This window comes from Telopea speciosissima, chromosome 9 (assembly GCF_018873765.1).
Source record: "Telopea speciosissima isolate NSW1024214 ecotype Mountain lineage chromosome 9, Tspe_v1, whole genome shotgun sequence".
NCBI classification, from domain to species: Eukaryota; Viridiplantae; Streptophyta; class Magnoliopsida; order Proteales; family Proteaceae; genus Telopea; species Telopea speciosissima.
Window position 1 is genome coordinate 60648553 of NC_057924.1, and position 27997 is coordinate 60676549.

The following is a 27997-nucleotide window of genomic DNA, read 5'->3' on the forward strand; positions in this document are numbered from 1 at the left end:
AAATCAAAATCCCCTTCCCTCACTTACTTCCTTGGTCATTTGTCCATTTCCCTCTCTTCATAAAACCATTTCCCCTTCCTTTATTGTTGCCTTTGCCACGGTGCCACCCCTCTTTTTGGGTATTAAAATCCTCTATAGTATCGCCGGGTGTGCGGTGCACATCTGGCGGCACAACAGAGGTCATGTGTGTTGTGTCCCATGTGGCCTCTGCTGTGTCGCAGGATGTGCACCGCACACCCGACGGTACTACAGAGCATCCTGGTCCTCTTTTTGGAGTCTCAGATGCAAGACCCTTGTTCAAAATGATTACATTGTTCAATACATCACACATCTTTGAAGCACAATACAAAGTTAAAATTGCCCATTGAAATGCTTAAAAAAAAACTCTAGCAGCGTTTCTCTCTCTTCTCTTCACATGAAAAGACCCCGTTGTCCTCTTATAGACAAAGTCATTTTGTCGCACATCACTGATGCACTCTTCTATTCTGCCTGCTAGAGTACTCTCTCCATAAAATTTCGTCACCCCTTGGTTTTCAAACGAAACTCAAATCACCCCCTGGTTTTTGAAAAACTCAAATCACCCCCTCTACAGTAACGGTGTTAGTCTGCTGTTAGTTATTGGTGTGAAAGAATTATTTTACCCTTGTACTAAAATATTAGAATTAAATTTACAATACTATCCATCCTTCATCTTCAACATTGGTCAAGAGTAGTTTAGGGATTTAAATTTATTTAACTGGCTGACATCATCATTTAATAGCATAAAACTAACGGTAGGGACTAATTTGTCATATTGGGGTCTAAACTAGGGGGTGATTTGAGTTTTTCAAAAACCAAGGGGTGATCTGAGTTTCGTTTGAAAACCAGAAGGTGACGTATAATTTACCGTAAAATTTATCACAGGGAGAGGGGAATGCTATGAACTGTTTTTTTTTTTCTTCTGGTCATAAGAAAGGAAAGCAAGTGTTTACCAACAAAAAGCAGCACAAAGAATCCCATCAACGGCACCACTTTTGAAGTATTGTCAATTCAAATGTAACACAATTCCTTCCAGGCCAAATGCATTTGGAATCCCAGTCTAACTAATACAAAGGCCGATATTGTTTGCTCATATTCTTACTAAATCATTGCTGTGACAAAATATGTATTTGAGGTCCTTCACAAATTTTTTGAATAAGACGAAGGGTGTAGAAAAGAAGGTAACAACTTCTCAGTTCAACACTTCGGTACCAATAAGATGCACCCTTTACAAAATCTTCATATGATATAACAAGGAACAAAATTCAAGAGTAGAACCAAAAACAGCAAAGCCTGCTGGTTTTATCAGGTTTGTTGGTATATGTTGACATGTTAGGTTTTGACTACAGTTCAGGGCTTATTTGGATCAATTAAACAACTTAAACACAATAAATTACATACTTGGTTCTAATCTCAAAACAACACAATGCAAAACATGTCATAGAATTTAGATCAATAAGTTTATGTATTATATTGTTTAAATTTGCCTCATATATTTTATCAAAAAATAAAAACACTAGGAATGTTCAAATGCAGAAAAAGAAAAAATAAGCAAAACTGAAATTTTAGCAGCAGATAGAAATGTCAAAGGCCTATGACCAAATGGAACTCTCTGATTCCCATCTTTAAATGGCTGAGTTTTCCAAAAATATGGTATTACCTTATTAATCAGTTTACATTCACAATACCCTTTCAAATAAAAGTCAACAGGTCAATTTTTGGGCATTTCTTCCCAACAATGGATTTCTAAGACAGAGCAACCGATTATGAGGCGTGTTAGAAGGTTTCGCCCAATTATATTACATCTTCTACTCACCTTCACATCTTTGATTTCTCAGCCTTAAAAATTAAAATCATAAAACAAAGAGAATCAACAATGTAGCAACTCAACAGAAGCTGAGGTGAGAGCTCCCAAAATGGGGCTTGAAGGGCTTTTCATATAAAAGCACTTCCAGTCAAAGGGGACTGGAGGGTGATATAATGGACAGCATGCAGGGAGGAACAATCCACTGATACTGTAAAATTGCATAAGATATGCTTTATCTCTGGCATGGGATCACAAACATCTCGACTGGTTGAGCCCCTAGATCATGCAACTCTATCACAAAGACATCGGCAAACACGGAGCCAGTCTAGTTTCCTTGATATATAGGTTACTTATCTGATTAGCTGCTAATTTTGTTTCTTCTGGTCATATGTCCTGCTTCCCCTCTGTGGGTTTTATCTTCTTTAGTCTAATTTTGTTTTCCCTATTGGATTGGTGAATTTCATCAATAACATTGGTTTGTTGCTCATTTAACCACAAAGATTTCTGTTGGTCAAAGTGATCCATATCAGAAGCCAATTTAAAGTACAAACATTGAAACTGTCCCAATATTTTATTATCATTCCAAGAGATTTCAGTTCGCCAAACAGGAGGAAGACCAATAATAAAATGCAAGGAACTTGCTGTGAAAGAGCAAGATTCAATTGTCAACAGTTAAATGACTTATCCACATCATACACAAAGTTTTCTCTGATGGGACAAGCAAAGACTTAACATGCCACTTCTCACCAGACATCAGGTCGGAGCTCACCAGTTGCAGGGGGCATCCATCTCCCAGAATTGTAGACGCTTTCACCAACTTTCCAACCAGGCACATCCTTCATTATCCGGGCTTCCTCCTCTAGATATTTTCTCCACTCCTTAACAAATCTGAAAGGAGACGGAGGCAACGTACAGGTTATGAGACAGAAATGAGATTTTCTAGAAGGGGCACTTACGAAAGTCTAATATTCTCGGATCCAACTCTTACATATACCATTTTTGTACTAATTACAGAGGGAAATGTAAAAGACATAAAAGAGGCAACTAAAAAAAGTATTTATACCGTTCATCCTCTTCTGCTTGAAGCATGGGCAGTATTGCGCGACGAGCAGCATATTTCTCTTCCTTGATCGCCCTGTGGGAACGAAACAGCCACAACACAAGCATATCCGTGTAACACTACACTATTAAAGGATTAAATTATTGAATACAGACAGCTTCAGTTGCTTAACGATAATTTTAATTTCTTTCCGAAGCAAATACTAACAGAACTCGTGTATAAGGAAACCATAATCCATTCCTGCATTTCTGGTAATAAACCTGAAAAGGTAAATATGAAAATAAAAATAGCAAAACAGTTAATGAGGCAAAAGTAATGCAAGGCAACCTCCCACTCCCAGAACATGTTCTTAGGCACCATAATGAAATCAATGAAATGAATCCAAACAGCGATGACATGATTCTCCTCCACATGCAGCTAGCCAGCATCCTCTATGGTGCCAATTGGAGCTCCATTTATCTTTCTGCCAAAAGTAGTGGACTATCCAAGCAGAAACTTGAAGGAAACATCCATGTCTTCACCAACACAAAAGCCACTAATCTGGCTCAGCACTTTGTAATAGGGAGGTGCACTTCTCTTTATTTGGGTCAACCAGGGGATGAAGCTATAATGGGATTCTGACCACCTAAAGGCTAGGGTTTAGAAAACCAAGAGTTTGTATTAGGAACAGACCAGAATTCAAGAGAAAACAAATAACAGATTAAAGAAAGGTCTGATCTGACCAATAATCTGGTCAAAGGCTAATTTTGGACTGAAGAATGATCCAGGTTCTGAACTATGGAGGAATCCTATTAAGGGTAGAACTCTAGGACAGAACTTCAGATAAGCAATTCAATTTCAGAAATTTAGGTATTCAGAATACAACTATTTAATGGATTAAATAGACAAAAATAACAATCACTGAAAAAACAATTATCAGAAATCAGCAACCAGAAAAAAATTAGAAATTCAGAATTTGGAAAACAGATTAGGATTTTTTTATAAATTGATGGAAAGATAAGACATGAAACCAGCAAAAAACAAAAAACAGAAGCCAGAATATAAAACCAGAACAAGCAAATGAGAGCAGAAACAAAATTTTTAGAAGAGTCTGATCTCAAGTGGGAGACTTGAAAGCGATCAGAAAGTAAAACTGAAAATGGAACTTTAACGAAGATACCATACAGGATTCAAAAACTGTATGCTAACAGAACAGAAAACAACTAAAGAGAACCATGACTTGATCAGCAAACCAGATTAGAACAATGAAAGAGAAAGGTATGCACAAAGAAGGAATAGAGAATTCTGACCTGTAAGATTGAAGAAAAAGAGATAAGGAAAGAGAGGGTATGAATCAGGAATCCCACTTGATCCTCTGAGTTGACATCCCACCCAATCAAGTACAGAATCACCGTGATGCCTTTCTGGAATTACCACCAGGTTTCTACTGAATCACCACAGCAGAGAGAGCTCTGAATCATACAGAACCGAAAGGCTGAAGACATTAACCAATTTATCAAATCATGGGGGCTGTCAAGCCTTGCAATATATTTATAGAACTCTTAAAACAAAACTCAAAATAGGACTGTAGACCTGAGTTGGCAGTGTCTTAGACTGAAAAATAATAATAAACAAAAGACATCTTAACTGAATAGGAAACCCAACATACGCAGGTGCTCTGGAGGAGTCCTAAGCTGACTCAATTACTAAAGAAAAGACAACCCAACAGTTAAGGAAATTGATCCCAATCAACCAGCTGCTTTGGGAGTTTCCTTGAGTAACTCAACCACTGAATTAAAAAAAAAAGGGCGTACCCAGTGCACGAGGCTCCCGCCACTGTGGGTCTGGGGAGGGTTATAATGTACGCAGCCTTACCCCTGCTTCCGTAGAGAGGCTGTTTCCAGACTCGAACCCGTGACCAAGTACCCGTGACCACTTGGTCACAATGGAGCAACCTTACCATTGCAACAAGGCCCACACTCAACTACTGATTTAAGAAAGGAAATAACAAATAAAATAAATCCAGTTACACCCACAACTGGACTGGACTGGAGCAAATTTTGAACCGTAGGCCTGGTTTGATACAGAAAACTGGATCAGAGATGAACCATACCAAACCGCATGCGTTATTCTGTTCTTCCTCTTCTTCATAGCTAAATACTGCATCGAGTTAAGATTGCTTAAAAGTTGGAATAGATCAAATACTAAACCGTGTACATTCCATAGTGACACTCCCAAAAATGCAATTCTGCATTCGGGGAGTTGGACCGTGTCAAGTACTTGACCAATACGCCAAAAGCTCCAGAGCTGATAAAATGCATTAAATCAAGCCCTTTAACCTATTCCATACTAGGCTGTCCCAATCTAGTTTCCATACACTAGATAAAGTCCCATTAGGCACATAACAGACCACTATGCTTCCGTAGCCGTCATCCTTGGTGGCTCTCACTCTAGGCAATAGGTAGCCCTTTCCAAGTGGCTCCGCTCTGCCCCAGGGTTTTTGCCTGGCAGCAGGTAGCCCTTTCTTGACGGCTTTCACTCTACTCTAGATAGCCCTCTCCTAGGTAGCCCTTTCATTGACTTGAACCTGTGACGTGGTGTCTGGCTCTGACACCCAATGTTAGGTACTTGACCGATACGTCAAAAGCTCCAGAGCTGATGGAATGCGTTAAATCAAGCCCTTTAACCTATCACATACTAGGCTAGCCCAATCTAGCGCCCATACATTAGATCTAGACACATAACGGACCACATTATTGAGAAATAGGAATGCGTACCAAACGCACCCTACCATGATCTCAAACATATTCCCTCCACCTCCATCTTCAAGCTTGGTGGGACAATATTGGGAAAGCAACACGTGATCAGTATATGCACCCTCCTCTCCAACCAACCCACCCACTCCTATCAATTATGTTTCAGCAAGGTGTAAAGGCAAACCATAAATTTTCACCCCAACAATGGGCCTCAACATTCAAGTCTAAGAACATGGCCCTTGAACAAACTAACACTCAAACTCAGATGAGAAAAAGAAGGCAGACTTTGTTCATGTCCATGGCATTTTCCTCTCAGCCTCTTTCCCCCCTTTTTTGTGGGGGGGGGGGGGTGGTCTTAAAAGCAATGATCTCTCTCTCTCTCTGATTTACTGTTGCCAGATTGCCAAACTTTGCAAGGTCAACAGAGGCATTATCGATCGCCTTTGTGGTAGCAGACACGGCTAGCCGAAGCCCACCACCATTGCTGCCATAGCCCCCTGGCTCCATTGTTGAGAGGAAGAAGACGATTGAATCTTTCCATAAGTATGAATAATAGGATCTTGGAAATTTTTCTTAGGATCAAGTTTCCCTTCACCGTGAGTCATTACGGTAGTGGGATAGGCATTTTTTTTGGGTAAATGATAGGCATTATTATGAGGGAGTGGTAGTTTCAACCTTCGTCTAGTAGGAGGGAGTAATAATGACCCTAGATGGGTGGGTGAACCCTTCTCCATGGGAGAAGGAAAACTCTCCTAATTATTTTTATGTACTTTTTGAAAACTGCAGTTTTTTAATGTAATGGATTGATTATGGGGCAAAAAAAATTCGAAGCCAGGTGATCATTTCTGCTTCTCTGTCCTAACGTCTCACTAAAGGGGGAGCCCAAAATGGGCTATCTATATTGCGGAGGGACCTTTCTTTTCAGGCTCACTGCTCTATGTCAGCAAAAGACCTCGCACCATCAATATGGAGAGAATCAAAGGTGGCTACATGGAAATTCCCCAAATGGAGCGAAGTCCAAGAAACCACTACACAATTGAGTACTTCACCAAGTACTATTTTCAGCACTTCCAACAGTCTTGAAAGTACTGGCCTCTTCACCAACACGAAGCAATCATTCCTCACCATTCAAAGAGCCAAAATAATTCATTTCCACTGAGAAACCCACAGACCCATCTAATATCCAATCTTCCCCCCATCCAAATCCCTTTTCTTCTCAACCTAGTACAAACTCAAACCCACCAGATCTTCGAAAAACCCCAATCCTAGCTCAAGCCATTACCCAATCAAACTACCAGCCTTGATTTAAAAACCTCGAACTCCTAGGGAAAAGTCAATGTTTTCTTATACTAGCAACAACAAACTCAGCCTTATCCCAACTTAATGGGATCGGCTACATGGATCCAAACAAACAAAGTAGCTAAAACTGAGGACTAGACAAACAAAGTGGAATGAAGAGATGGAAACAGAGGGATGGGAAACGAGATGAGAGGTGAAAAATGGAAAATGACAAATGAACAATGGAAAATAAAAGAAATGTGAAGGATAAAAGTGATAGATAAAAGTAAGAGGAAAGAGGCACACCCCAGCAAGTCAGGAGAATCTAAGCTAAATAGGGTCGGCTACATGGATCCTTGCCCTCCAAAAGGCTCTATCCGAGGTCATACACGGTACAAGACCTAGACTATGCATGTCATTCCTCACAACTTCTCCTATGGTCATTTTAGGCCTGCCCACTCTTTTAGCTTCTTCAATTGGAATCATATCACTCCTCCTTACTGGGGTGTTCCTAGGCCTCAATTGAACATAACCATACCACCTCAAATGACTCTCTCGGAGCTTGGCATTGATCGGAGCAACTCCTAAGTCAGCTCTGATACGATCTTTCTTACTTTATCCTTCCTTGTTTTTCCACACATCCATCTTAACATCCTCACCTCTGCCACACATAGCTTCTCGATATGACACTTCTTAACTGCCCAACACTCTACCCCATACATCATAGCTGGTTGTACACCAGTCCTATAGATTTTTCCTTAAGTTTTAGAGGAATATTTCGGTCACACAACACTTTGGACGCACATCTCCACTTCATCCATCCCACTTTAATTCGTTGTGAAACATCATCTTCTATGTCACCTTCTTTATTTATGGCTGACCCCAAATATCTAAAATAGTCACTTTGAGGCATCTCTCTTTCCTTAATTCGCACCATGTCAGTATCCATCATAGTGTGACTAAAATTACACATCAAATACTCAGTCTTCGTTCTACTAATCTTAAAACCTCTTGTTTCCAAGGTTGATCTCCATAGCTCTAACTTAGCATTAATCCTTGCTTTTGTCTCATCCACCAAAACGATATCATCGGCAAAGAGCATACAGCATGGGACCTCGTCCTGAATGCTAATGGTTAGGTCGTTCTGTTAAGAATAGGAGTTTAGTTTAAGGGGTATTCTTGTACATAACCCTCTTCTTCTCCTTTTTCCTTCTTCTCTAAAACTGAACACGTTCATGATAAGCGCAAAAAGATAAGGGCTTAAGGTTGATCCTTAGTGTAGCCCAATTGTAATTGGGAATTCCATCTTAAAACCTCTTGTTTCCAAGGTTGATCTCCATAGCTCTAACTTAGCATTAATCCTTGCTTTTGTCTCATCCACCAAAACGATATCATCGGCAAAGAGCATACACCATGGGACCTCGTCTTGAATGCTAATGGTTAGGTCGTTCATGATAAGCGCAAAAAGATAAGGGCTTAAGGCTGATCCCTAGTGTAGCCCAATCGTAATTGAGAATTCCTTTCCCTGACCTCCCACAAATCTGACACTAGTCACCACGTCCTCATACATATCTTTTATTACATCCACATATATACTCAAAACCCCTCTCTTCACTAGAACATGCCGGATTAGATCTCCAGGGACTCGGTCATAGGCTTTTTCTAGGTCAACAAAGACCATATGGAGATCCTTCTTGCTATCTCTATATCTTTCCATGAGCCTCCTCAATAAGTAGATAGCTTCCGTCGTGGATCTACCTGGCATAAAGCCAAATTGGTTCACGGAGATATGGGTCTGTCTTCTCAAACGGGCTTCAATAACCTTCTCCCAAAGTGTCACAGTGTGACTCATAAGCTTTATGCTTCTATAGTTAAAGCAGCTGTGGATATTACCTTTTTTTTGTAGATCGGGACTACAATGCTTCTCCTCCATTTATATGGCCTCTTCTTTGTGTTCATAATCCTGTCAAACAGATTAGTTAACCAATAAACCCCACAACCTCCAAGGGTTTTCCACACTAATATCGGAATCTCATCTGGGATTGGAGCCTTGCCTGCTTTCATCTTTCTTAAAGCCTCTTTAACTTCCGCCACACTGACCTTTCTTACATATCTATGACGTGTGGTGCCTTGTTGAATAAAGTAATCGTTCGGTTCATTTCTACTCAACCTATCTCCATTCGTGTACAAGGCTGTAGCCCCTTATAAACTTACATAAAAGACTCAAAAACAGACTCAAACACTAAAGAGGAAAGGCCTGACCCAATCCTTAACTAGTTGATGCAGATTTATCACCAAACTGGGCTTCTTTTATTAGGAATAAGTCTAGGGTTGGGTTACATACATGTTGGGCCTTTGATCCCATGGGTTTCTAATGTAATAGGCCACTTTTATGGGCCTAAAATATGGGTAAATAGGTTGCATATGGGATTAGCTCCCATACTTAGCTTTTTATTTGATGTTTTAAATTGAACCGGTTCAACCAATGGTTCAATTTAAGTGATTTTATTAGTTTTTCTTTTAGTAGTTTAGTTGGGCTGGATTAGGACTCTATTTTGAGTCTATTTCAGTTTCCTAGTCAGTTTAAGTTAGCTAATAGGTTAAGAATTGGGTTAGGCCATTCTTTTTTAGTATCTAAGTCTATTTTTGAGTCTTCTATATAAGTTTGTAAGGGAGGCCAACATTGAATACGAATTTGATTAATAAAAATTAGTTTTATGCTTGCTGCCATTGCTGCTGCTCTTTGTGAGTGTATATCCTTGTGGATCTCAAGGTGGATAGGGTGGGTGGACTCCTGCGACTCCTTGCGTCTGTCCAGTACCGGGAGGTTCTTCTTCTTCTTCAATCGAGCCAAGCTGTTGCTGCTGCCTTTGAAGGAGATCAAACCAGTAAGTAATCTTAATTCCCTACATATATTCTTCCCCTCTTCATCCTCTAACCTAATCCACACCCCCCTCCATTCATCAAACCCTAATTTCCATTAAACCTGCAACTCCTACCTTAACTAGGACTCCTTCATAATTTCAGATCTGTCCATCAATTCCAAACCAAACTTCTAGCCTATATCCCCCACACCTCTCCCCACATTCAATCCAAAATCCAGATCATAACTCCCACTCTATCCCCTCCATTCCTCCACTCCATTAAACCCCAAATCTGCAACTCAATTCTGTCCAGAATTGCAGAATTTTAAACTTAACCAAATCCAATTATTTTTATCCCATAATGACCTCCTAGACCTGCATATTAAAGCCATATAAGACCCATTCCCAAATTCCCATCCTAAACCCTAGAATTAACCTAAATCCTAGTGCTGTCCATTAAAACCAGCAACCCCTTTTGCGATTGATCCTGTTGTCTGGCTCCTAGTAGGTCTCCTACCTATCTAGGACTACATTACTAATAAGGTATCCTAAATTGACCAAGAAAGTGAAATAGTAAAGAAAACAGACTCAAAGCCAATTACATATTCCTACTTTCTAAACTAATGAAGTAAATCCCATTTTCCTACTTTCTACCCATATTTTAGGCTCATTAAATTGGTCAATTACAAAGTAAACTTGTGGGATCAAAAGTCAAACACCTACATAACCCAACCCAAAGCTTATTTTCAATAAAATAAGCCCTTCAGGTGGCTAATCTGCATCACTTGCATACATTTATAAAATAGAAGTTTAACTAACCTAAGCTTCATACTTGATTCAAACATTTAAACAAAAAAAATGATAGTGTAAATAGATAAACTAACCTTATCTCTTCCAAACTAAGCCCCACAAATAGGATAAATTTTATCTAACAAGATAACTTCCTAACTAATAGTTAAGGGGGCCCCACTATTAATACTAACTACCTAATTAAAATACTAATTTCGTGTACCTCCTTTGGACCTATAATCTGGGCCTTATAATTGAGCCCAGTACAAATAAAAACACTTAAAACAAAGCCCATAGCCATATACTATCAAAACAGGTCAAAATAAAAGATTAAACCACATCCAATGGTGGTGATCATGCTTCTACATTATGGGAGGTTCAAATTGTTGTAGAAGATGCAGATGGAGTCCTTGTTCTTAAGAGGAAGAAAGAGAGTGAGTGGGGATGATCGTTGTGGATGATTGTTCTTGTAAGTTTCTCATAGACAACCAAACAATAATATGAAATTCATTTTCTTTAATTTCACTTCACTTCCCTTCACTCTTTTACTATCACACACTGCCTCACACAGCCTAAGGAAATAGAAAATAGAAAGTCCTTGGACCAAAAAATAGGAACTCTTTTAACAGTGTTTGGAGCTTCTAGAATCAGTCGCACAAAATAGAATCTGAACTGCAATATAAACTTAAAGTAGACCCATAGGCCTAGAACTACAAGGAAATAGAAACTAGAAACTAAAATACTCTCATATGACTGACAACCCTTCATGAAGGCTTATAAAGTTGGCCTTTTACTCCAGCAACACCTAAAATAATTAGCCCAAGGCCCAAATATTTCAATAAAAGCTCAAAATAAGGCCCAAACAAGCCCGGACGGACTGGTCTGCCGGCATCAATTAGTCAGTCCAAACCCTTTCTACATCCCCACTGCCCACACAGACACTGAAAACATTAGAGACCTAGATATGGAGCATATAAACATGCTAAAACCAAAATAATTGAAGGGTCTTCAACATCTGTCCAATCCAATATAAAGAATGGAATCATTAAATCAGATTTATTCTCTGATTCTCTCACCACATCTCTGTGGACAGCTATGATGATTCATCAGGTCGGTCCGGGTGGTATAATTCTATCAAATTAAAGGATATAATGGGTTGACTATGGGCCAATGGGAAATTTGTCCAGCTTGGAGTAGAGGTGGCATGAACAATGGGAGCAAAGAGGATTGTGATCTTACAGATTTAGAACAGATGGTGACTTATCTTCCAACAAATGACAGTAGCGGATGGCCGTGGAAACTCTTTATTTTGATTTTTGAAGTGATATTTTGAACTATTTTACAACTTTTGAAATTGTAAACATTGTCAAAGTAGCTAAGTGTCCAAGTCTCATACAATTTTGATAAATTCATCTCAAGTAACTCCATTGAATTCAAAACCAGAACAATAAACACAATGAGAACTTATTATTACAGAAACAGTATTTTGTAGTGTAACTTGTCTAGTTAAGCCAATGACTCTATCAAGCAACAAATCCCAATCCTGAATGATAAACACATCAAATCCTAATTTAAAAACAAAGAGGCACATAGACGAAATGTATATTAACATAAACTGAATATATTATTCCATTTGACCAGACTTCAGGAAACGACTAAAATCTAGGTTTCATAATAACTGGAATCTAAAAGAGCAATCATGTAATGTGTTTCAAACCCTAGCGTCATCAAATCCAAGATGTATAGCAGATATGTATATAAGAGAGAGAGAGAGAAGTAGGTTATACACCTCCTGATCTTGTTGCCTTTGCCAACCTCATACATGCCCCAGCAGAAAGCACCGAGGGTTGTCATGAAAATGGCAACAGCGCTGGGGCCTGTATTGGGAATGCGGCGAGCGTAGCGGACTGGTGGAAAACCGCCAGGCGGGGGTCCGTCCTGGAGGAGAGGCATATCCTTCACGCTCGCCATTCCTGGCTTATTCCTTACCACTGCCTCCGTCATCTTCTCTTCTCAGCTTTTCCACTCAATCACTGATCGCTCTCTACTTCCTCGCTGTGATCTTCTATTGTATTTCTGTCACCTCTCTCCCTCGATCGATATCGATCGATCTAGCAGCGACTTTTGCTTTTGTGGAGCGAGAAGATGTGGAAAATGATCCTCAACTCCTGGAGTCTCTCCGAGGCAGTTGGAACTTGGAAGCGCACTAGAGCAGCAGTGGAGGGTGTTTTGGTAATTAGGCCTCTGACAATTCCTTGAATTGACAAAAACACCCTTTGACACAGAGGCTGGTTGAGATCACCTATACCATATTCGACCAGTCTCCATTCTCAATACAGTAGCCGAATTTTCCCTTCTCAAGTTCTCAACATTCCAGCTCAGGGAGCGCCTCTTTCTTACCAATTGGAACTGACGGATCGCATCCAGCACGGTGGTCCAGGATCTTGGCGTTTTTGCTTCGTATCAAGAGGTACATTTCCCATTGATTATTGGATTGAGATATTACTGCTTTAGTTTTTCTACCATTTTTTAAAAACTTTGTTAAGTTTGCAGTTTAGGGGTAAAAGGCTTACCCCCTATTTTGATTTTGTTGCTTCTTCATGTTTGTGCGAGATTGAGTTGTACCTTTGTACATGGAGGTTATTCTTCCCAAGTAAAATAATACAGAGATTTCAGTTTGATAATATTTGTTCTTCTTCTCTGTTCACTCTCTTATTCTCTTTTTCTTTGAGTTGACACGTTTTAGATGGATTTGTTAACTGAATTGGATTAAGTACGTCCTTTGGCCTGAAAAAACTGAATTAGAGATTGCTAGAAAGGTTTTCGATGAAATGCCTATGCGAACAGTCGTCTCTGTTCTCTCATATTCTCTTTTCCTTTAGATGGATTTGCTAACTGAGTTTGATTAAGTACGTCCCTTTGCATGAAAAACCGAATTAGAGATTGCTAGAAAGGTTTTCGATGAAATTCCTATGTGAACAGTCGTCTCTGTTCTCTCTCTTATTCTCTTGTCCTTTGAAGGGATGCGTTTTAGATGAATTTTGTTAACTGAATTGGATTAAGTAGGTGCATTTGTGTGAAAAAACCGAATTAGAGATTGCTAGAAAGGTTTTCGATGAAATGCCTACACGAACAGTGTCTTTTGGAAGACTATGGTTTCTGCGTATTCCCAGTGGGAACGTTTGAAGAAGCTCTGAATTTAGCCTCCTGAATGCATAGATCGGGGATGAAGCTCAATGAGACCACTTTTTCTTCTGTTCTAAGTTCTTGTGCTTGTTTAAATCCATTAAAAGGATGGGAAACAGGTTCATGGGCTGATTCTGAAAACTGGATCAGAGAATTTCTACCTTGTAGGGAGCTCTTTATTGTATGTGTATGCTAATTGTTTTGAAATGGAGATGCCAGGCATGTGTTTGATGTTCTGCTTGAGAGGAATACCTTGTTCTGGAGTTCAGTTTTTGTGGGTTATGTTCAATGTAATTTAGTGGAGGATGCCTTGCATATATTTAACAAAATTCCTCCCGAGATGTTACTATTGATTTCTTGTTACTCAAGGAGCGAAATGAATGTGATATACTTTAAACTTGTTTTTGTTAATGAGAGTGTCAAAGCCATAGCCCAAATGTGTTTATATGAGATAGTGTTATAAGGGCTTGTGGTAGACTAGGATTTCTAGATAGAGGTAAAGTTGCTCATGGACTTGATATCGGATGTGGGTTTGAATCTGATCACTCAATTGATGGTGCACTTTCAATTTTTTCTGTAACTGTGATGCTCTTGAAGATGCAAAAATGGTTTATGACCAATTGGCTAATCCAACTTTAAATGCATAAATACACCAATTGGATGTCTTACATTGATGGGAAGGAGTGAAGGTGCTGAGAGGATATTTAATCAAATGGATAAAGAATCTGGTTTCGTATAATCTGATGATTAAAGGGCATTCAATGAGTTGAGGATTCAAAAAAGACTTCTGGTCTTTTTTGTTTCTTTTCTGATTTAGAAACACTTCTTATGTCCTGTTATTAAACTTGTTTCACTCCCGCAAAAGTGTTCCTCGAGAGGGAGGGGGGAGGGGGAACACTTTCACCTCAAAAACACTCCCATGGAAAAGTAGTGTTACGAAACGGAGATTTTGGGTTGTGATATGAATTGTGAAACGGGCTGATTGTTTTGATCTTAACTTGGTTGTGAAAATTTCCATGACAATCAATGCTAGATTTTTCCTTTTCTGTTTGGTTTCAGAACAGAGTTGTGAAATGCACGAGCAGGTGTGGACGAAGCGGAAGCGAGAATGCCGGCTTGAGTAACGCAAAATGTTTCTAACCATTTTATTTGGTTCTCCCTTTCATGGGTCCCATTAATTGTTAAAATCAGAAAGCTTCTTAATCGAAATTGTTCCCCACTTCCCCAGCTTTAACTGATCGACTCGATAGTATTTTGTTGTATCTGGTAAATGGCATGTTGTTATTTTTTATTTTTTTGATATGTAAGAATATTCGAGTAACAAGGACCATGGTTTAAATACAAGGTTTTATTTAAGAAGTGCAGAAGCTTTTTGTATCATATGAAAACCGAGACACGTGCTCATTTGGGTTATTGGGTATGCTGGTTATTGGCTTAACACATAACAATTATATCATAAATGTATATGCATGAGTATATGCATTTTTTGATATAGAACATTTGCTTCAACAAATTAATAGAGATCATAGAGAGATGCTATTCTAATTCTGATATCTGATATCCAAGTTCATATCTGTTCAAAAATTTCTCTTGGCTGGTCCAAGTTACATTCCCTGCAAAAGTAAAATAAAGGGCATTTGCCTTATATAAATAAATAAATGACATTTGGAAGTATTATCTCTTGCAATAGAATCTTCTTCAGTCTCCGTTAGTGAATCCTTTCTCAATGATCAGTGGCTTCATAACTTCTCTCATTAAGAAATATGTGAGGTCTAAAACTTTAGCAGGCAATTTTGAGAGGGAGAGTGCAATAGACATCCTTTCTCAATGATCCATGTTGCAGACCCCATTTAACTTAGATTCTCTTGACTTGTTGGGCTGTGCCTTCTTCCTCTTACTTTCATCTTTCATTGTTTTTTTTATTATTTATTTTTCCTTTTTCTCATTTCTCATCCTATCCCCCATCCCTATTTTGTTTCCGTACTTTATGTTGTTGGATCCATGTAGCTGACCCCATTAAGTTGGGATAAGGCTGAGTTTGTTGTTGTTGTTGTTGTGTAACATTGTCTCTGCAGATAAATGAGCCCCTATGGTTCTTTCCTTTACAAGGGAATATAGAGATCCATAGCTCCAGTGAAATGCAGTGCATAAGGATAGAAAATCTATCATATAAAGATGTTCATCTGTAATTTGCTCCGGAAGAGATGACCAGGGAAGATACTCTCTCTCCTTATGTAGGTTTAATGTGCAAGAGGGAAGGCAAGTCTAGTGATAATCTATATCCTTATTGCTTCTTTTCCAAACAGATCTAGCTCCATTTTCTTGCTCTGTTTCATGTGACATGGATTCTTCCAGAAAATGTGAAAAGACTTTCTTGGTATGACTTCCTTTAGGAAAGGGAAATTTTTATGGCAAGCGGTATTGCAAGCTACATTTTGCTGTGTATGGGGAGAGCGAAATGCAAAACTATTCAAAAATCAATTTGCTGATATTAACTTGGAGGTCATTGATAGAGTTAAGAAAGGGGTTGCTAACTAAGTAGCAGCTGATAATCTTCAAGAACAGTCCAGCTGACCCGCTGATTGGGTTATCTTGCTTTTCTCAATGGAAGTGGTGAACAGGTTGCCAATCCTATTGCAGCCCCCACCAGAAGATATGGTTAAGTTGAATTTGGATGGATGCTCTCTGGAAAACCTAGGGCCATCAGGTACTGGGGTATAATAAGAAGATGGGACATTACTGTAGGGCCTTTTCAAGACCATTGGGGAGGGAGCTCAACAAGCGCACAATTGCTGCCGCTAAAAGTTGGAAGGCATTGTTAATCAGGAAAGGTTACTTGTGCTACCATAGAAGAAGATTCAGGAAATGTTGTACAATGGATGTGCAATCCAACAGAAGATCCTTAGTGTCATATTCCTTACATAGAGCTATTTGGTACCTTGCTTCTCAAATGTACACACTTTTTTTTCATAGGCTTCTGTCAACTTCTGTAATTTATTTTGGTTTATTTAAACATTCCTATTCTATTTGTGATTTTTGGTAGCTATTCTAGTCATGGTAGGATCCTATTTCTAGTCCTAGTAGGATTGGGAGTCCTGGTTCTGTTTTTTTTTTTTTTTTTAAATATGTAGGCCTCCAAGGAGTATTGAACTCATGACCTCTTAATTGTGAGGTGTTGGTCCTTACCAACTGAGATACCCCCCACCCCAAGGATTTGGGAGTCCTGGTTTCTACAGTACTAAACCCGTTAGCATACAATTTTCATGTATGGGGGAAGACACTTGTATGATATTTTGTTGACTTTTGGGTGGTACAAGAACACATGCTACTTAGTTCGGTTTTTTTGTGAATTTATATCATGGATTCGAGCTTTTATTCGTAGGTTTAATTTAATATGTTGGTGCAATATTCTTTTTTAATATGTTATGAACATTGTGTTTTGGGTTCTAAGGATTAACTTTCTGTTTAGTTTGTGGGGCTTTCAGTTTAATTCTATCATTGTTAGTTTTTTGACCCTTTTTTTTTTTTTTTCAAATTGTTTCATTAAAATTTCCAAAAAAAAATAACTGAAGCATTCAATGTTGAGAGAGAAAAAAACAGCTTCCAAAACCATTCTTACATATCTTCTTCCCTTAAACAGGTACCGAACTCAGGTTTTGTATTAAATCCTAATTCCACTTGTTCCTGAAGGATGATCCGAAACATGAATGTCTCAAGATTGAAACTTCTGACTTCATCCTTAGAATCACTTAATCATCAGTTTCTACAACGATGTTCTGTAAGTGGAACAGCAAAAGGTAAAGGAAAGCTCAAGACGGCTGCACCACTGAAACGATCCATCATCCCAAAGAAAAAAGGCGCATCTTCTGGTGGTGGAGGTGGAGGTGGAGGTGGAGGTCGAATGCGTGAAGCCACTGAACACCTTAACAAGATGGTTGATTCATGCATGGATGCTCCAACGCCTATCCGTTATCTGACGCCGAAACAGAGAGAACGAGAAGCTGAGCGTGAAAAAATGGGTCTCATAAGCAAAGATCGACAACGAGAAATTGATGCTTTGAAGGCTAAGAAAAAGGAAAAAAGTGAGGAGGAATCTCCGATGGTTATTGGGACTCCAGGGTTGGATCTGATTTCATTAGGTCTAGTTGATGCGAAGGAAATCCCAAAATATGAACTGACTGTTGAAGATGGTCGGCGTCTTGCAAAGGAGTATAGTCGGGTTTTGATGAGGCGGCACCGAGCCCGACAGGCGGCAGAATCAACACTGCTAAGATTGAAGAAAGAGGCAATTGAAGCTCTTCCAGAAAATCTCAGAGAAGCTGCACTAGTTCCTGATCTGACACCGTTTCCTGCGAATCGGTTTATGGCGACATTAACACCTCCTATCGAAGGGTATATTGAGAAGATCAAGGAAGCAGCTAAGAAGAACATTGGGAAGGAGAAACTTAGATGATGATGCAAAATGTGTTATTTTTCTTTTCTCATTTTATCCTTCGTCATTTAGTTTCAGGGCTCTGGTTGAGTTTTCTCTGTTTCGTTTTTCTATGGTATTGAGTTGAAATTCTTTGAAAATGGATCCTTAAGTTTTCAATCTGATTTACTTGTTTTGCTTCCTACTTGGAATTATGTGACAGTAGTTTAATTTACTTCGTACTTTGCTGAATTTGACTATTTTTTTGCTTCTTCTTTTTTAACGGACTAGTGTAGCTTATTTTTGAGTCAAAGTTGATGTGGTTCTTTAACTTGTATTTTTTTTTTCCCGGCTACACTCCCCCCACTCGGAACGAAGAGCAGGAAGAGACATTCATTCCTTAGGCCAAGTGATGAGTAACATGGCTGTTTATCCTATTTATGCAAGAAATGAATTTCATAGAATCAATGAGAGATTGCTGTAGTCCAATACGAAAATGATAGAAGCAGGGACAGAGATAGCTAAACACTGGACCCACAAGACAAACTGCATTGAGAGAAAAAAAAAGTGAGGTTGAGCGAGTACCCATCTGCAACAAAAAAAGGCTCTTATCACCATGAGTCCAGCACCATAATCTACTGAAAATGATGTTATCAAAGCTACTATCCATGATTGATTCACTATAACAGTCTCTGGTGAGTGGGGTGATTTTAGATTGGTAGGGGGATCGTTGCCAGGTTGTGTGGCTCCTGCACCAGTGCGGACGGCAATGAGAACCCACGTGGGGACATCCAACAGCGGTAGAGTTTTTCATTTCATTGCAAGGAGGCTGGAGGTCATTTTGCTTTTCTTGTGTTTGGGCATAGGCTCCACGCAACATTCTTTTCTCCATAGGTTAAATACCAAAATTTGTATCAAACAATCACAGGAGAAAATGGCATGGCCTTGTAGGGAACTTTGGAATAGAGATGCTAAGAGCTAGCCGTATGGACGGATATTGGAGCTTTTTGTAGCTGGTTTTAGGATGAACGCTCATGGCTTGGCTTTGGGAGGTGTTTACCACTTTCGCTGGAGATATATAGAACTATGAAACTTCTTGGTTATGTAAATATTAGTAGGAAAGAGTCTCAATTATTAGGCTTAGCATCAAGGTTCTAAAACTTGGGTTTCGATTAGCCAGAAAACGAATTCGTCTTGGTTTCGACTATATCTCGGTCAAAACTTAGGATTTTTTCCAAGCTAACTCGAACCTTGGTTTCGAAGCCCAAAAGTTGTTTTTTGGCCCTGATTCTTTTCGTACTACCTATTTTTGACATTTTAAACTCAATCCATGCATTAGTTTCACATAGGGAACACTAAAAATATTACTTATGGTTTTGATCCAAGTTTGATACTATATATTGTTCTTGGACATGGTATCAAATAAGGCTTGATCGGAACATAACTCCTTCAATATAAATGAGATTTAAACAATATTGGATTTGTTAGAAAGCTTTGTTTTGATAGCTTTCCAATTAGTCCAAGTTTGCTTAAATCTGATTTATATTGAAGGAGTTATGTACCGGTCAAACTGAATTTGGTGTGTGCGAATACTATCAAAATCGCTCTGAATGGAAATATTTTTTTGGACATCGAAACCAATGAATATTTTACCACACTTTTGGTTTTTAGCAATGTTTTACCATATTAAAATTTATGAAATTTTTAGATTTGAGAAAAATCCCAGCATTAAAAAGTTGAAAATTGTACCTACCGTCGAAAATCCAGATTTTGTTCTTGAACTGGAAGGTTAATTTTTTTTCCTTTTGGAATTTGATTTTTTAACTATTTTTATTGGATTCAAATAGGGGGGGTTTGCTTATTTATGAATAATATTTTAAGTACATGAAATACAAATACAAAACCATTTACTTAAATGATATTAGGCATAACTAAGTGTCTGTCTTGGTTTCTAGCATAAATACCTGTTTGTCCTAGTTTCGAGCCAAGTTTCCTCTAGTTTAGATCGGCATATGTGTCGAAACCATCGAAATATGATCGAAACTGGTCGAAACCATTGAAACTCGGTTGAATCCAAGGATTTTATAAAATCCCCCTTCCACTCGTCTCGAAAACCTGGGAAACAAAGGTAACACGATGGTTTCGACAGGTTTTGATCGAGTTTTTGTTCCATGCTTAGCATATAGCTTATCTTGTAAAGCTATGATTTTGCATGGTGGTTGTCCTATTACTATAGATCCTTTGAGAACAGCTTTTACTTAATTCAGTTTGGACTTTCTTCTCATCAAAAAACTATTAGAGAGTCTTAAGTAGTGTTTGAGTGACACTTCTATAGGTGTATTTAGAAGTTAGAACTTGACACCTTTTAATTGTCCTTTGTCATATTCCCAAAAGTCCTTTAAGATAGGGGTATAAAAGGGTTTTTAAAAATAAGTTGAAAATGACATCATTATGTCATTATCAAACTCATTTTTTTCGAGTATACATGTGAAATAACACTATTATACCTTCTTTGGACTGAAAATTGTGTTACACTAAAAGAGCAAAAAAATTAAATTACAAATTATTTGACACATTGAGGAGTATCAATAAGAAAGAATATCTTGGGTTGCTCATTCGATATAGAACATTTCTCATGTAAAGAATCTAATACCATTGCAGAAATTTTTATGTTCTCACATATTCACCATCTTTTAAAGCCGATGCTTGCTCACTCACACAAGTTTTCTCAATGTGGGACTAGTAAATCTAGATCATTCAGTTGGGTCACTCGTTATCCTAATTAATCAGAGGTTTTTTTTTTTTTTTTTGATAGGTACCTATTTTATGAGGGAGAGAAATTTGAACCAAGAAATTTGACCCCAATACCTCCTAGAAGGGTAAGCTCTTACACTCCACTTCTATCTACTGCACTAGGCAGCTGTTCTCAACCAAAATTTAAAAGAACGAAATTGGGATTCAGATCCAAATTGGCTTAGATCGGTTTGGATTAGCCAAAATCAGCCTGTTTTGGGATAGGCAATGTATCGGACTAGGTAAGCGATATAATATTATTTGAAAAAAATTCTTGGAAAAACTTACATGCCCCTCCCTATATTGTGGCATAATTATACATTCTTCCACTGGACTTTTCCCAATTACATCTTCCTCCCTCCTTCCCCATCCCTCTCGCCCATCTTCACCCGAATTTGGATCCTCTACTGCCACCTGCCCGTCCTGCTGTGTGATGCACAGACACAAGGAGCGCAATGACCGCCTTACCTCCACTCGGGTAAGGCAGTCATTGCACACCTTTCAATGCTGCGTTATGTCTGCGTAGCACAGCACAGCACATAACAAGACGGGCAAGCAGCAATAGAGGATCTGGATCCTCTTCTCCCGTACCCCCTGCAACTCTCTCTCTCTCTCTGCAAGTCTGCAACACCCAAGTAGAGTCCCGTCCCTGACCCACACCCTGTATGTTTCTAAACAAAACCAACCCCCCTCCCCTGGGATTCGGCTCCTGTCCTGCAGTGGTGGGAGCTGGAGCATCCAGCACCCCCTGCGATCAGGTCATCTGTCCATGTGATAATCCAATGGTCTTAATACATTTAACCTATTATTTTAATCCACCTCTCCCATCTACCTCTCTCACCCGCCCATATCCCATTAAACCCGACCCGTTTTTCAGAGCGTCAATCCCTATTCCAGAGCTCTCACCTCATCTCCACTGGTTGAGCGAGCGGCGGCGAGTGACCGCGAGTGGCGACGAAAGGCGACGAAATCGACTGGTGACCGGCGAGGAAAGGTAATGTGACTTCTCTCTCCTCTCTCCTTCTCTCTCTCTCTCTCGGATTTGGCTGTCCCTCATTTTTGTTCCTGAAAAACCCTAATGAGGGTGATATTTGGGTCATTGCTAAGTACCCTCTCACGGGATCTTGAAATAGTAATTAATGTTGGCGATGGATGTTTCTGTAAGGTGGGTTTGTTCATCCAATGTTGTATTGGTAAGTGATCGATTTTAATGATTCTCTAGTCATCATAAAAGAGATGGGGAAGGAATCATCTTCATCAGATGTTGGAGGATGTAGGCTTGTATTTTCCTATTGGTTCAAGATCTGAGATCAGTATGTTCATCTACGATGAAGAATCTGATAGATTCAGAAAAGTGAAAATTGGAAACATTTTAATTTTTCAGTCTTCTTTCTTCAAATGGTAGTTGACTTAAAACTGTTACTGCTGATTATTAGACATCCGGGGAAATGCCCAGAAATTGTTACAACAAAACTGAAGAAAGATTGATTTCTCTGCCCATTTAATTCTTTCCCAATGTTTGATTGGTTTTCTGAAAGTGGTTATAGAATTGAAAGAGAAAATAAAATGTCCAGATTTAAAGCTGGGATTTCCTCACTGTTGAAAGTAATACTGAGGAAGAGTATGTGCCGATTTCTTGAAGTTGACCTCTTTTTAGTGGATTTGCTATGGGTTTTCGCATCGGCGATTCGATTGTTCGGCATTTTTATTGGGGGAATCTACTGCTGCAGTTTCCGGCAGGTACTCTCCAAGATCTTCAATGGATGCAAGACATGATAGATAGCTAGGTAGATAGTCCATGATTTTCGTCGCCACTCGCCGCCGCTCGCTCAACTAGTGGAGATGAGGTGAGGGCTCTGGAATACGATTTGTCGCTCAACGAAATGGGACTCTTATCTTCTCTCTTATTTTCGATTTGGATTTCAATAACTGAAAAACGGGTCGGGTTTAATAGGATATAGGCGGGTGAGAGAGGTAGATGGGAGGGGTGGATTAAAATAATAGGTTAAATGTAATAACACCGTTAGATTATCACATGGCCAGGTGTCCTAATCGCAAGGGGATGCTGGACGCTCCAGCTGCCGCCACTGCAGGACAGCCGGACAGGAGCCGAATCCCCTCCCTTCGCCCCCTCACCCCTCACATACTCGGGTGTACGCGCCTAGCTATGCTTCAACATGCTAAGAATGTAACAATTTTACCATCAGAGATTACTACGCAAAACTGTGCTCATTTTGGGTTAAAACGACACCTATAAACCTGTTCAACTGCAGTAAAAGGACACCTATAAACAAAAATAATTGACTCCATCGATTGAAGCCAATCGGGGAATCTGAGTTGTCTATTATCTAGGAATCTGCGACAGAGAATCTGCATTCTAACCTGTCGCAGATTCTTGAGGAGGTCAAGATGACGGTAACCCACATAAGAATCCCAGCCAATTCCACAGGTAAACTCATCTACTATAACATTATAATTCTAAAATAGCTAACACCATGCCCACAGAGGCAGAAGACAGACCCAAAAGCTGAAAATTCAGCTAAGTCTGACCCACTATCTTACCAGATCATACAGCCGTAGGTGGAGAATAAGGGGTTGCAGTAAAACTCACTACTATGCCATTCATTACCTCCCCTAAAGCCTTGTACACTTTCAAAATTTACGGACAACTTTCCAGGGAGAAAAAACTCGATCAACAGACTTAAATAATTGGTATTATCCAAACTTTTTCCTTTTTTGGTGTGAATACAAAACATTGTCCAAGCTAACTCAACATGAAAACCGCATTCCTTTACAAATCCTAAGAAGCAGGCTTTACCATTCAGCCAAAACAAAAAAGCAGCTTCTTCATCATTCAGCCAAAAATAAATAAAAAAGAAGCAGCTTCACCAGTATTAGTACTGAAGGCCATACAATTTAAGGAAGAAAATGGTTGTCATGAAAGGAAACCACCAAATCTTATCCACAAAACAGTTATCGAATAGGGGATTAGAGAGATAAAAGCTCCAAAGCATGCATCAACCATCCACATCAACTGATATTCGAGCAACGAATCTAAATTCCAATTAACAACCCAAGGAACACACACATCAGAACAGGTAGCATCAGTATCTCCTCCTAGGACTCCTTGAACGGTGCCCACGTGGTGATCTGCAAACAAACAATTAAGACAAACAGTTTTCCTAAGGTATTTGCTTTCAATTATGTAGGAGGAAAAAGTAAAGCTAAAGACCAAAGAGCCAACTTACACGTACTTTTGAAATTATTGAACTAAACTGTAAATTCAAATATATCAATAAAAATGGCAATATATTTTTTTTTTGGGTGAAAAAAATGGTAATATATTGTGCATGGTGTTCAGGGAAACATATCTTCTTGTCGTCGTATTCCAAGTAATGGAGAAATTTAAGTCGTAGTTCACTGCACCAGAACAGATGGAAACCCTAGAATTCTTAACTCATTGATATAGTTACCCTCTCCCTTTTTAACAACTAATATGATGGTTATGTAGGGGAAGTTAAAACACACAGCCAAAAGAAACAGGGCAATCAAATTCACCAACTTGATAACAAGAAAGAAGTCCTAACTGGCAGACCAGAATAACAGATCTGGCCTCAGGGTAATAAATTATCAAAAGGAACGTAGATTCTTTTCAGTGGATACTCTATCTCATCTCTAACACATTGAAAAAAGATAACAAGTTCTATGTACAAGTTCTCTCAATTCTTTCTTATTCACAAGAAGCTTTTCTTTTCTTGAGCTTCAGAAATTTGCAACAGGATATCAAACCACTAAAAGTTTCCTGAATATATCGCTTCCACAACATGAACATTTAAGAGGTAAAGAAAAATTAAGATAGGACAGGGAAAGGGCTAGACATTCATCGGAAAATGAATTGACAACAGTTAACACAAAGTCCAGATACGAGCAACAGAAATCTACAGTACATGCCAACACAATAATAATGTTCATGAAAATTAACAAACCTCCTCTTCATGCTTCTCCTTTTAAAAGGTCCATTGCTGAAAGCCCAATCAGCTGAGATGATCTGAGTAAGGAGCTCAGCACCATTCATTTCAGATATTGCAGCCTGTGCCTCTTCAAAGTTCTCGTATTCAATCAATGCATAGCCCTGAACAAATTACAGTATTTTAATGTTTCATAACTAAGCGAGGAACCCAGATTCATAACTATCCAGCACTTTCGAAGGAAAGTATAAAAAATGCAAACCATGCAAGAGAGAATTTTTAATAACAGATCATTGCCTTGCAGTTTTCTCCCATATTTTATTTTTCAATCAACACTATGAAGAGTAAAACATTTTATCACTTTGTGGCTAGACGCCCCACCCCCCAAAAAAGAACATATTTCTAAACAAAAGCAAAACTCAAAGTCATAGTTATCAAGCCAGACGGCTAGGCGGGCGCCTTGCCGCCTTGTTGGTGTCACCTTGATTTTTTACCCTCTCCCAACACCTTGGTCGCCTTGCCGCCTTGATAACTATGCTAAAAGTACACCACCGAACACACACACACACACACACATGACACAACCAGAACCTGAAGTAGAGATGCAATAACCCTTCCTGCTCTAACACTAACATATCTCCTAGAACCCAACTGGGTCTGAAGAAATGAATGCTGAAATCCAAGGAAAAACAAACCCTATTACTTCTTTCCTGCACTACATCGTTAAACCACTATTACCACAGTCAATCTCAAACTTACAAGGATCTAACATCCTTTCAAAGTCCCACCAATCCCGTTAGTATTTAAGGAGATCAATGTCACTTTGAGATTTTCCCAGACCTTCCTAAAATGGAATTTTAGATAAGTTATAAATCAAATGTCCTTAAAAACAATGGGTTGCCATTACTAGGAGAGTTCACCAATATCTGGAATCACATGCCCATGCAGAGAGCAACCTTCCATCAAATACAGGCTAAAGTTAATCAAAGTCACAAACATTGCAGACTTCAACAGCAAGACTAATGCTAAAAGATGTATGCCTGAGAAAATCATTTTTTTACCTATTAACCATCATTTTCAACTATAAATTTTAACCATTTTAAAAAATTACATAAGCAGAACCCCTGGGATTCGGGGATACAAGATTAATCCACAGATCTGAGAGACCCTAAAAGCCTGCCACATGCTTTAGGTTCAACAGATTAAGACATACAGCTTATTGGTAACATTCTAAAGATCGATTACATGACAAATTATCTTCTTGAATGATTTTAGTCATCTTAAGAGCTTTTCAAAGCAATAAGGAACCCCCCCCCTTCACTATGCAATTAAACAAAGTAAAATAAATAATCTGGAATTCTGGACCACCCGGGGGGGGTGAGGTCAATGAAGGTTTACCATCTTTTAGCGTACCTCATGGCCCATTGGTGTTTCTTCGCTTCTAGTTATAGATTGGGTGGTATTAGTATCGAATATAGTGATCCTTTTCCTCCTTTTTCCCCTTGATGCACAATGGATACGCTCTGATCTTAGAAGATACTCCAACCTCACCACAACTGCAGCACCATTACATCTTCCCAGGAACATCTCATTCCCTGATATTAACGGCATGGACTTAAATGGCTTTAAGTTGAAAAGTAGGGGGGTGTACGTGGAATTTTCAAGGGGCACATGCAGAATATTGGGTCCATTTTAGGGGGGTATGTGTATTTAACCCATCTTTATACGTATTTTTGTCTTAAATTCTTGATAGTATTTTTTTTTAGATTTTTAGGTGTTCTTGGTGAATCGCATCCATAATTCTAGCACTTTGATGATCTTTCTTCTTAGTAGTATAGGCATCATACTATCATAGTATTTCTTTCTCCTAAACCCTAATAATTTCTATCCATCCACTTATATTATTCTCAAATCCTATAATCCTATTGGCAACCCTATATTGCTATGGGGCTACATCCTGAGCCAATATCCACCGGCATACAAAGGTTTCTACACCTGTCCTGAATCAGAAGTGCACGCTTTAGATGGAGATTCTTAAGGTCGTAGGCAATTGTTATTACTTTTTTGCCAAAAATATATGCCATTGGACAAGATTATATCCTGCCAACGCAAGAGATTTGCTGGTTATGCAAAGGGTGCATCTTAGGGGAACAGAAATATTCCACATGACAGCAGCATTGCCATCTCTAAAGACCCCATCACATAGTTACAAAAATTTTTAGAGTCACCAATGAATTTTCCTTCTCTTCAACAACTCAGAACCAACTTATATGAACAGTATTACCCACCAATTACAGCTAGAATTATATTTCATTTTTTCCCCAGCTCAAGAACCAGAGCAGCAAAAGGTTTTAAGTATTTGAGAAGCAAATTCTTAACCTCCAATACATTAACGATCGACGCTGATGCAAGTACGCACATAGTCATATATAACGGTTCTACTTACCTTGACAAATCCAGTGCGTCGATCTAGATTCAGATGCAAATTCCTAATCTCCCCAAATTCACCAAAAGTGTTATGGAGATCATCTTCCTGCGCCTCCTCGTGTATACCAGTCACCAAGATAATCCATCCCTCAATAGCTGCACAAATCAAACGACACAACAAAATAAACCCTTCGAACAAAAAACCTACCCACCAAGAAACCCATGCCATGAGTAGCAAAAGAACGAAATCTGAAAGTGATAAAACAGAAACAATGTTCAGAGAAAAAAAAAACAAGAGGAGACAAGAAACCGACATCGTTGGGGGCCAGGGCCGCCATTGGAATCTAAGGAATCGAAATCCTTAGAGGCAAACCGATTGTTGCGTTCGGCGTCAGTTTCTTCCCGAAAGCCTCTGCCTTTGGTCTTCTTAGGGGCAGGCAAGGAAGAGGAGCCACCGGTGATGGTGGATTTGAGCTTTGGAGGAGGAGCAAGAGGCGAAGCTTCGACTTCGATGGCACCGTCTTCGTCCATGAGATCATCATCCTCTGGCTCGAAATCAACAGCTTCCACATCTGCACTCGCCATGTCTCCTTCCTTTCCTTCCTCTGCACGCTGCGCTTAGGTTTCCTTTGTTTCTTCTCTTTCCCCTGCTAGAATTACA

At 39.1% G+C, this 27997-nt stretch overlaps 3 protein-coding genes across 4 annotated transcripts; 1 reads left to right on the forward strand and 2 right to left on the reverse strand.

Annotated features, from left to right (window-relative positions):
• LOC122640042 (RNA-binding protein Y14A-like) lies at nucleotides 1–27997 on the reverse strand. Of its 2 annotated transcripts, XM_043833140.1 has the most exons (6): nucleotides 27651–27997; nucleotides 27356–27492; nucleotides 24928–25073; nucleotides 24026–24091; nucleotides 10819–10829; nucleotides 1–13 (listed from the first exon to the last, which is right to left on the reverse strand). In XM_043833140.1, exons 1-4 carry the CDS (start codon nucleotides 27919–27921, stop codon nucleotides 24046–24048), a joined length of 600 nt encoding a protein of 199 aa, XP_043689075.1. In that variant the 5' UTR covers nucleotides 27922–27997; the 3' UTR covers nucleotides 1–13; nucleotides 10819–10829; nucleotides 24026–24045. The 2 variants fall into 2 exon arrangements, with proteins under 2 accessions (XP_043689075.1, XP_043689074.1); XM_043833139.1 differs by lacking the exons at nucleotides 1–13; nucleotides 10819–10829 and having other exon boundaries at nucleotides 23861–24091.
• LOC122640043 (NADH dehydrogenase [ubiquinone] 1 alpha subcomplex subunit 13-B) lies at nucleotides 2449–24425 on the reverse strand. Its single transcript, XM_043833141.1, has 5 exons — nucleotides 24415–24425; nucleotides 21946–21972; nucleotides 12341–12602; nucleotides 2889–2960; nucleotides 2449–2713 (listed from the first exon to the last, which is right to left on the reverse strand). The coding sequence occupies exons 3-5, from the start codon at nucleotides 12553–12555 to the stop codon at nucleotides 2569–2571; spliced, it is 432 nt and encodes a 143-aa protein (XP_043689076.1). The 5' UTR covers nucleotides 12556–12602; nucleotides 21946–21972; nucleotides 24415–24425; the 3' UTR covers nucleotides 2449–2568.
• LOC122640040 lies at nucleotides 12980–18191 on the forward strand. Its single transcript, XM_043833138.1, has 2 exons — nucleotides 12980–13021; nucleotides 17378–18191. Exon 2 carries the CDS (start codon nucleotides 17429–17431, stop codon nucleotides 18188–18190), a length of 762 nt encoding a protein of 253 aa, XP_043689073.1. The 5' UTR covers nucleotides 12980–13021; nucleotides 17378–17428; the 3' UTR covers nucleotide 18191.